Source organism: Mycetomoellerius zeteki, unplaced genomic scaffold (assembly GCF_001594055.1).
Source record: "Mycetomoellerius zeteki isolate Tzet28-1 unplaced genomic scaffold, Tzet1.0 scaffold878, whole genome shotgun sequence".
NCBI classification, from domain to species: domain Eukaryota; kingdom Metazoa; phylum Arthropoda; class Insecta; order Hymenoptera; family Formicidae; genus Mycetomoellerius; species Mycetomoellerius zeteki.
In genome coordinates, this window is record NW_017257911.1 from 14,620 (window position 1) to 24,342 (window position 9,723).

General features: G+C 34.7%; 3 protein-coding genes and 1 pseudogene across 4 annotated transcripts in view; 3 read left to right on the plus strand and 1 right to left on the minus strand.

The window, feature by feature from the left end:
- Positions 1-1,761: 1,761 nt before the first annotated feature.
- Positions 1,762-3,483, minus strand: LOC108730271 (uncharacterized). Of its 2 annotated transcripts, XM_018459855.1 has the most exons (4): positions 3,456-3,483; positions 3,218-3,416; positions 2,188-2,441; positions 1,762-1,899 (listed from the first exon to the last, which is right to left on the minus strand). In XM_018459855.1, the coding sequence occupies exons 2-4, from the start codon at positions 3,391-3,393 to the stop codon at positions 1,895-1,897; spliced, it is 435 nt and encodes a 144-aa protein (XP_018315357.1). In that variant the 5' UTR covers positions 3,394-3,416; positions 3,456-3,483; the 3' UTR covers positions 1,762-1,894. The 2 variants fall into 2 exon arrangements, 1 of the variants encoding a protein (XP_018315357.1); XR_001936970.1 differs by lacking the exons at positions 1,762-1,899; positions 3,218-3,416; positions 3,456-3,483 and adding an exon at positions 3,041-3,102 and having other exon boundaries at positions 2,035-2,441.
- Positions 3,480-6,286, plus strand: Rpn6 (regulatory particle non-ATPase 6). Its single transcript, XM_018459854.1, has 4 exons — positions 3,480-3,978; positions 4,482-4,876; positions 4,958-5,282; positions 5,675-6,286. Exons 1-4 carry the CDS (start codon positions 3,658-3,660, stop codon positions 5,903-5,905), a joined length of 1,272 nt encoding a protein of 423 aa, XP_018315356.1. The 5' UTR covers positions 3,480-3,657; the 3' UTR covers positions 5,906-6,286.
- A 1,299-nt stretch (positions 6,287-7,585) lies between these two features.
- LOC108730266 (uncharacterized) lies at positions 7,586-7,988 on the plus strand (annotated as a pseudogene).
- The window catches only part of REG (proteasome regulator gamma), a 5,452-nt gene continuing 3,655 nt past the window's right edge, over positions 7,927-9,723 (plus strand). The window contains exon 1 of the mRNA XM_018459846.1: positions 7,927-8,044. Within this exon, the coding sequence (XP_018315348.1) occupies positions 8,012-8,044 (33 nt within the window). The 5' untranslated portion in view covers positions 7,927-8,011. The remainder of the gene's footprint in view (positions 8,045-9,723) is intronic.

Sequence of the window (9,723 nt, forward strand, 5' to 3'; positions counted from 1 at the left end):
TAATGGCTCCTGCACACTGGACGCGGAAACGCTTGCCGCGCGGCAAAATGCAACGCGGTAATCAATGAACATGTTGGGAGCTGTAAGCTTATTGGTTACCGCGTCGTATTTTGCCGCGTGGTAAGCGTTTCCGCGTCCAGTGTGCAGAAGCCATAAGGCTGCTTTCCTTTTAAGAGACACAGTCGACACAAGTATCGTTCTATCTTTGTCACTCTCTGAATGTCCAAGAAGGATAGAACGACGCTTGTGTCGATTTGTGTCATCAAATGGAAAGCAGTGTAAATATAATATTCTAGGAATATTTTGCGCTTATAGGGATACTGCTTATAGCAAGCATAACCTGAAATTTAAATTTTTCATATAGATGCACATCAAAGGCCCTGTGCACAATAGAGGAAATATTAGGAACAGGAATAGATATTAAGATTTTAACCTACCAGATACCAGTTACACCGGAATACACGGTTTCTGATAGGTTGAAATCTTAATATCTGTACGCAGGGCCAAATGTGCTGGGATCGCACAGGAAGTCTTTAATACGCCATCACTCATTCCACCCGGCTCAAGGAGCCAGGTGGTTTTTCCACCCTTCCGGGTGGATAGAGTAGGAATCTGAACGTTCCACCTAGGAGCCCGATAAAGGCACTTAAAAGGAATCTGAATGCTTTCTGGGTGGCTGTGTGCACCCGGGTGAGGAATCTGAACGCAGCCTAGAATGAGTAGGAGCATGTTGGAATATGTTGGAGCTTGCGACGCGAACAAACCTTAGAGCTGCGTTCGGAAATACCACCTGAGTGCCCTCGGGTGTCCTTGTTTAACACTGGGTGAATAACAAGGATAAAATGATACACAGGACACTCGGATGATGTTTCCGAACGCAGCCTAGGAGTAGTTGTGAGCAGTGTTGCCAACTTAGCTATTTTCTGACTAGATATAGCTATTTTTTTTTCGATCTAGCTCGCAAAAATTGACTTTTGCTATTAGCTATTTTTCTGGATATTTCTATGAAGATAATACAGAGTTAGCTAGCTATTTCTTATGATTTTGATTCTTGAGATTTTTTTATTGGATATCAATCGTCGTATGTTCAAATTTTCCAATCAACGTAGCAAACATATCTAAAAAGATATGCAATGAGAGCCTAGAGATGGCGGGCCAATCTACACTTTTCTACACTCATCCATCCTATTTTCAAGAAAATGTATTAAAACGAATTAGTACTAACGAAGCTTAGCCCCCAAAATATGAGAATTTTGATTTACACGATTTATGCCCGTATTCATAGTCGGGTCTTATATTTAAGGCTTCCTTAAATTTATCTTCAGATACTCTACGAATTATTTCATTGGCTGAGCATCTAAAGATAAATTTAAGGAAGCCTTAAGTACAAGGTCTGACTATGAATACGGGCATTAGTATTTCACAAATGTTACTTAATTTAATTTAATCGATGTTTTGATTACATTATATTCTATTATATTATATATGTTCCTATATGTTACACATTACGATAATATATAATATGTTATATACTTTGTTTATTTTATAATAATATCTGTGCTCATGTGCAATTATAAAAACTTTTTCTCTCAAATAAATAAGTATTTCTAATTATAATCGTATTTTAAATTTATATTTTCTTTAATTTTTAAAATCTAGCAATTATTTAACTATTTCTGAAATGTCGTCTAGCTTTTCTTTTTTTCGAGAGTTGGCGACACTGGTTGTGAGTAGTTGGTTTGACTTAGAGTCCTAGATATCAGAGAAGCGCAACCGGTGTTCCGCATTCTGATTCGCTGTTACAGTCACGTGGCTTGGCAGCCATTTATAATACTAGTGACATACTTCTATTTCATTTTATCCTACAATTCTATCTCACATTATCTTACACGTTCTATCCTAGGCAAATGAAAGTTTTATGTTACCATTTTTTATGCGTAAGTTTAAACATTTTAATTGCATATAATGATATATATGTGCTTTGGCACATAAGATTATTGTTTAATCTTTTAAAATATTATTTACATAGGCTGCTTTCCTTTTAGGAGACACAAATCGACACAGTATAACACTCAAACACAGTTTGTCACACATACTCTGACTCTCCTCTCGAGCAGAGGCGAAGTGTGTCGAGTTTGATAAAAAATTGTAAATGGAAAAAATTAAAATATTTAATAAGTTTCCTACTTCTTTCCACTTCAGCAAGAATATCTTCCATTTGAACTGAGACTGGACTGCAACTTTTGCTGATTCCATTTATTTCTCCATCAATATTACATATGTTTTTGTAATTATAACTCTCTTTACTGTTGCTGCAGAATTGTTCTTGAACAGTATCCATGCTGACTAAATTGTGAACTTGTTCGTTAACAGTAGATGCTTCACAATTATCATTTTTTTCAATGTTTCTTGGATGTGAGAACATAATACTGCAATCGTACCTGCAATTATGCAATACCTTATCTTCAAACATTTTTGTTTTAATTTATAAACAAGCAATCACAAACGACTTTAAAATTATTTTATTTCAAACATTTGGAATACTCCATAGATTAAACCATATGAAATTCTTCTACGTATCATACAGAATTATTTATTTGAGTAATCTCTGATGAAAATTTTTCTCAGAATTTTTCACATAATTTTGCAGAAATTCTATATAATTTTTCAGAATTTCCATATAATTTTATAACTTTCTTACATTTTTCATACGAATTGGAACACTTCTCAGAAAATCTACATCTTATCTCAGAATTTTTCATATATATTACTTATGAAATATATAAGATTTCTAAGATTTTTTGTATAATTTCTGATGAAATGTTATAAAATCTAAAACAAGAACATTTTTTTTTAATTATGGAATGAGAAATTTCAGAATTCACTTGTATAAACAGTTCTGAGAGAAGATATAAACTTTCTGAATATTTCTGAAAAATGTTCTAATTCATACAAAAATTATGAGAAAAATTGTCGCTAGAGATGCAATAATATTTTTTTAATTTCAGGAATAATTTTATCGAGAATCTTTCGAAAAAACCTTTCGAGTAAAGTTTTACTCCGTTAATAGCAGTGCAAATTAAGAGGTTATGGTGATGACAGTTTAAAGGCAGTTTCATTGCATGTCGGCCATTTTTAATACTCTTGTTAGTAACTTTGCGATACTGACTTAAGCCGGTTGCGGCTCTCTGATATCTAGGACTCTAGTTTGACTCACGTAGCAGCATGACACGAGTTTTGCGGTGCGTCGAGGATCTGGTGAGTGCTAGCGAGCGCGGTGAGGAGTGACAAGTTGGAAAGTGCGAGCGGAGGGTGGGCGCAAGGCGCAAGCAAGCGCAAGTGAGTGTATACAGTGTACATACGTACGTACAAACCGCGCGCAGTGTAGATCATTACACTACACTACGGACTACACTACACACTGTACGTATATACATACATACATACATACATACGTACAAATTGTACACACGACGGGACGGGACAGATCTTCGCACGTTACGTTTTCCTCGAGGTCCGCGTTGCGACGTACTTCTTTTCCCCTGCAGGCCTTGCAGTGCACTGTGCAGCCGCGCCAGCGAGTACAAGTGTAAGGTAACTTGTGTCGTTGGAGGAGATTAACGTTTTTACGCGAGGAAGCGGCACTAATCGCTCGAGATGGCCGGTGCGATGTTATTCGAGCGGGCTCAGGCTGTTTCGGTGACAAACCGCAGCGAGGGTATCTCATTGCTGAACGAGATCGTCTCAGACCCAAGTATCGGCGTTGCCGAAGATGACGAGGACAACATTCGTGTCAAGGAGCAGGGTATTTTGCACCTGGGTGAGCTCTATAAGAAAGAGGGCAAGGCGAAAGAATTGGCCGATTTGATCAAAGCCACCAGACCGTTCCTCAGTCTTATTAGTAAAGCAAAGGCCGCCAAGCTCGTGCGGTCCTTAGTTGACTTCTTCCTGGATTTGGAGGCTGGTATCGGTATCGAGGTAACACATTTCATCTATCGATGAGTATTTCATAGGATTAGGTTACACTATGGCAGTTCTGCTTCGACCAATGAAAAATGTCAATTTGCTTGTCAAAATACTCATTGTTAGTGTAACATACTCTTTATTGAAACAAATATATGGAGCTTAATAATGACAACATGAAGTAAAAGTCTATAAACAATTCACATCTAAATTTATACGGTGTATAGTTTTGATATACATTCTTCATTTGTCTCCGTTACAAATGAAGGAAAAAATAATTCACAAGGTAATATTCTTTTTAGCTTATTTTAACAAAAGCTACAACTCTTGTTTAGCATTAGTTAAAAACTCTAATCTTATTTTAAAAATAAGACAATGTACGCACGCGCGTACACACATATACATGCAGAATATATAAGTGCATATATGATAGATCTAAGCTTCAATCTATTTAAAAAAGATAAACTTTTATAAAAAACAAAATATGGAATATATACTTATATGCATTATGTATTTAGGTGCAATTGTGTAACGAATGCATAGAATGGGCAAAGGAGGAACGCAGAACGTTTTTAAGGCAATCATTGGAAGCACGCTTAATAGCCCTTTATTTTGACACGGGCATGTTCAGTGAAGCATTGAAATTGGGATCTGCTCTCCTCAAAGAACTCAAAAAACTTGATGATAAACAACTATTAGTAGAAGTTCAATTATTAGAGAGCAAGACATATCATGCATTGAGTAATTTAGCAAAAGCAAGAGCAGCGCTTACCAGCGCAAGGACAACTGCCAATGCGATTTACTGTCCACCCAAGATGCAAGCAGCTCTGGATCTTCAATCAGGAATATTACACGCTGCGGACGAACGAGACTTTAAGACTGCTTACTCTTACTTTTACGAAGCTTTCGAAGGGTATTGCAATCAGTATTTTAAATATAGTCCGTTTTTGCCTATTATACGATACATATACTATCTTTGTATTTTTATTTTTAGGTATGACAGTGTTGAAAGCCCCAAGGCGTTAACGGCGCTCAAATACATGTTATTGTCTAAAATTATGTTGCGTACGCCAGAAGATGTTCAGGCTATCATGTCCGGCAAACTGGCCGTGAAATATGCGGGATTGGATCTAGATGCGATGCGGGCAGTAGCCGAAGCCAGTCATCGGCGATCGTTAGCGGATTTTCAGAAGGCGGTTAAGCAATACCGACAGGAATTGGAAGACGATGTAATTGTACGCGCACATCTTGGTTCTCTCTATGACGCTATGCTGGAGCAAAATTTATGTCGTTTAGTCGAACCTTACTCACGAGTCCAGGTAACTATACGATTATGTCGGAACTCTTAAATTTCTTTTTTTGTCACTATAAATTATTTATCAATTGAGTTCTTCTCGATAAAAATAGATAAATGTGTATGTATAAATATGTATGTATAAAAAAAATACACATTATATATACATGCAAACTTATTAATTAAACAATCCACACCATAACAGAACTTGGCTTTTTAAAACGTAATTTATTTCGATTGCCAAAGTTTTAACGTGCTAATCGTAGGAAATAATGACAAAATTAAATCTGAGAGAAGAAATCAAATATTCATATTGATTTATTAAGTGACTTGAAAAAATAAATTTAAGAATAATATTTAGTAAAATAATTCTTCTTGCTCTCTTACATATTGCTCTCTACAATTTTTTTTTTGAAGGTGAGTCATATTGCTTCGTGCATATCTCTGCCACTGGCACAAGTAGAAAAGAAACTGTCGCAGATGATTTTGGACAAGAAGCTACGAGGGGTTCTCGACCAAGGAGAAGGTGTTTTAATCGTTTTCGAAGATGCACCACGCGATAAGACCTACGAAATTGCATTAGACACGATACACAGCATGGGAAAAGTCGTCGATACACTTTACCAGAAAGCCAAGAAACTCACCTAGCCCTATTTAATATGTATTTATACAAGAAAAAATCTATCGCAATTATTATAACCATTAATAATTAGTTACTCTCATTAAATACTGTCGATTAACTGTATTTTTCTCGTAATTAACGTGAATGGCATGGCAAGTGTCGTGAACAAAAAGTGCTCATTTATCAATACGTTTGTATAGGATCGCTTTTATTAATTGTAGGAATTGTTTAAAAAGATGATAAATATGAAATAATCAATTTGCTTGAGATCTAATCCCGCGTCTTTGAAATTATTTTTCGCGCGTATGCACGCGCATAAATAATCAAGGAAGTGAAGAAAAATGTCATAACACCGAAAAAAAATATCAAATATAAAAAAGGTAAAAGAATTATTCATTTATTTCTTTACTTATTCGCCCTATACAAGAAATCAATTATTCATCTTGTAAAAAAGAGCCTTATATAGATTTAATTAAAATATGTTAAAATGGACATGTTGAGATAGTGAAATATAATTTAAATTTTGTATTGTAATTTCAAGATATGATAGGTATACCCAGATATGTATATATTAGGTGTATAACTAAGTTCCCGCTGTTAATTATCAAAATTCTTTTATTAATACAAAAGAAATAATACAATGATTTTAATTAAAATATTTGCCGTTTGCATTTATCATCTTTTGCCATTTTCCAGGCAGCATACGAATACCGTGGCAAAAGAATGTCTTATCTTTTGATGCGATGAAGTCGTCGAATCATTTCTTGACATCTGCTTTATTTTAAGTAAGTGTGTTTTGGAGACGGTGCGCTGTATCAATCAGAATAAGTGATAATCAGATCGTGCCATGTTTGAAGAGTATGCTGGATGGGAAAGAATTTTCCATTTAAGATGATACAGTGTTTGACTTTACGAGCCCTCCCATTGTTGTGGAGCAAAACGATGTCGTTTCAAGGTAACTGTCATTCGTTTCTCTTCAATTGCTTGAACTCAAATGTTCAAAAAATTGATTCAAAAATTGTTTGAATCAACCAATTCGAAAGAGGCGACCGGCAGTTGCTTCAAAATGATGCAAAGTTAATTTGTTCCATGATAATGCAAGATGTAGTTTGTAAAGTCAAACAAGCACTGTATGATGTTGTGAATGGGAAATCTTTCCCCACCCAGTGTACTCTCTAGACATTGCGCCGTGTGATTATTTCTTATTCCAATCGATGCAGCACAGCGTCTCCAAAATGTACTATCAAAATGAAACACATGTTTAAAAAATGGGTCGATGACTTCATTATGTCAAGAGACGAGATATTCTTTTACCAAGGCATTCGTATACCACCTAAAAGATGACAAAAGGTGGTAGATGCAAACAGAAAATATTTTGATTAAAACAATTGCATTGTTCCTTTTGCGTTAATAAAAGATTTTTGATATTTAATGGTGAGAACTTAGTTATACACCTAATACTTTGAGTTTGTTTTTTGAATATTTGAATCTAGAGAGATAGCTGCGTTATCAAATAGCAAGACTGATTGTCACAAATCACAAAGGCTCCATTGTTAAGAATGTTAAGATAGCCTGTTGCACAAATTATCTTGTCAATAATCTCGTCAAAAATTTACTAATATCGTTGTTTCACACTGTTACATGATGATCGTTTTGTCGAGATATGTACATATATGAACTGATCAAAGATCAATACGGTCAATATGATGGACTGTTTTGGTATACGTAGCAATGTCCGTAACCGCAGATCAGAATATTTCAGAGTTGCTGAATCATTCTCTCGCAATCGATGTTTTCGCGCGATTCTCATTTGAAAAATCGATTGTGCTTTCGACCATGCGCATGCAGCGACATCCACGGTATCTCCAGCATCTTATTTCCTGTCCCGTTTTTCCCTTTCACTCCTCCTCGAAATGGTGAAATATATTTTTTATTTTATTTTAGTGTAAGAAAAGAGTATCGGAAAATATAACTAAGGACAAACGGAGATTTATAAAGAAGAGAATTGGTCGCTTGACGACAAGAGAAGTGAAGGAACATAACGACAGCAGCGCCTTCCTGTTTGATCTTGCACGTTTTAACAAAGGGACATAAGTGTTTAGGTTTAGAGAGCAATTTTTCGTACGAGAAGTATGATGGAGAGGGAAAATGCTACAACGGAAAAGGTAAAGCATCTTGATTGTGCCGTTGATTGTCGCGTTGTCGATGCGAGGAAATGAGGAAATGGGCAGTCGAGTTCGATGGAGCGACAATAAGGATGTTTCGTTTAGGTTAAGCCGGTATTTACGCGACTGATTGATGATAGTTGCGTTGCGTCTGCCTCTCGCGACTCTTCGAACTTTATCGTCGAGATCGGCATCGTCGTTCAATCCCTCTCGATCTCTCTGTCTTGTCTATTGCGTATACGTATACGTCACGTACTGCAACTATCGGATATAGTGAGAAAAAAAAACCTTTGAGAAGCGTATACCATATGCATTAACCTCTTTCACGAATGTGAAAGTTGGCTCAGCTTCCGCATCCACATACGTGCTTTTCGCTCGTTTTTCGCGGGAATGAGATGACATACGATGACGTACGTCTCATCAAATTTTATCTTGACAATGCTATTAACAGTTGTTGTTTAATAAATAGTTTAATATGAACACGATCAATAATGTTGAACTTTATCGTCACTTTTTATGTTAGGCATCATTGTAAAAGAGAAAGGATGATGTCGTTAGTTTCAGTTACTTACTTTTTTTTCTTAAGAGGATCCTAAAGTGAAGCACGAACTGGCCCGAACTCTGATGAGATTGCGGTTTTACCGATAAAATGTGACACATCAACATATCTTTAAATATTATTACATCAATATCGCACTCACACATCGTACAAATTTTCTAACTAACTAATCTTTCGTATTAAGTATCTAAACCTAATTCTAAATACTCAACATTGCTTGTTTATGTAATCTCTAGTCCAAACCAAGATTGTTTTATACGTACCAAGTATAAAACTTGTATATAAAGTAAATATTTTTACAAGTCGACGTTAAAAGTCAGTAATAAAACTAATTTTCCACCTTTTTTCGTTTTTGGCATAAAGTCGACCGGTTTGGACTACATTATCATTTTTTATACTTTAATTATGGAGAAGGATTTTTTAATCTATAAATAAAGGCAGTTAAAAAAATACTTATGGAAAAATTGATAAAACAGATTCAGGATTAGGATCCCCTTAATTCTTTATGCAAATTGCTGCAATAACCATTTGCATAATCATTAAAAATACATACATATGTACATACATATGTATATACATACATACATACATACATGTATAGCAGAATATAATACATTACAATAACTTGTCATGGTTATGATGTACATGCCATAAGTAAGTAGTTCCTAAAAAGTAATGACCCTTAATGCTGATAAAACTTGTTTCTTCTCTTCAGGTGAAGTTTATTTCTAATTTTTTAAAGATATGTAGAAAAAGTAAAAATGATTGTAAACTAATGAATTTTTATGATAAAGAATCACCTTGAGTCTATCCAATTTAATATTGTATATAACTAAATTTTTTTCGTTTTTATAAACCATATGTTACCTAAGTATGTATGTTCAAGTAAAATTAATTCAAAGACAATGACATCTTGATATTTAGAAATTTATTGAGAATTCAAATATTTATTAAAATATAATAAAATATTTTTTATATCTATATATAAATGGGATATGTATACAAAAATGTCCAATTTTTATAATATTTGATATTTTATATAATGTTTTTATACTTTATATTATATTGCTTCATACATAAATTATATACATGTATATATATATATATATATACAGGGTGT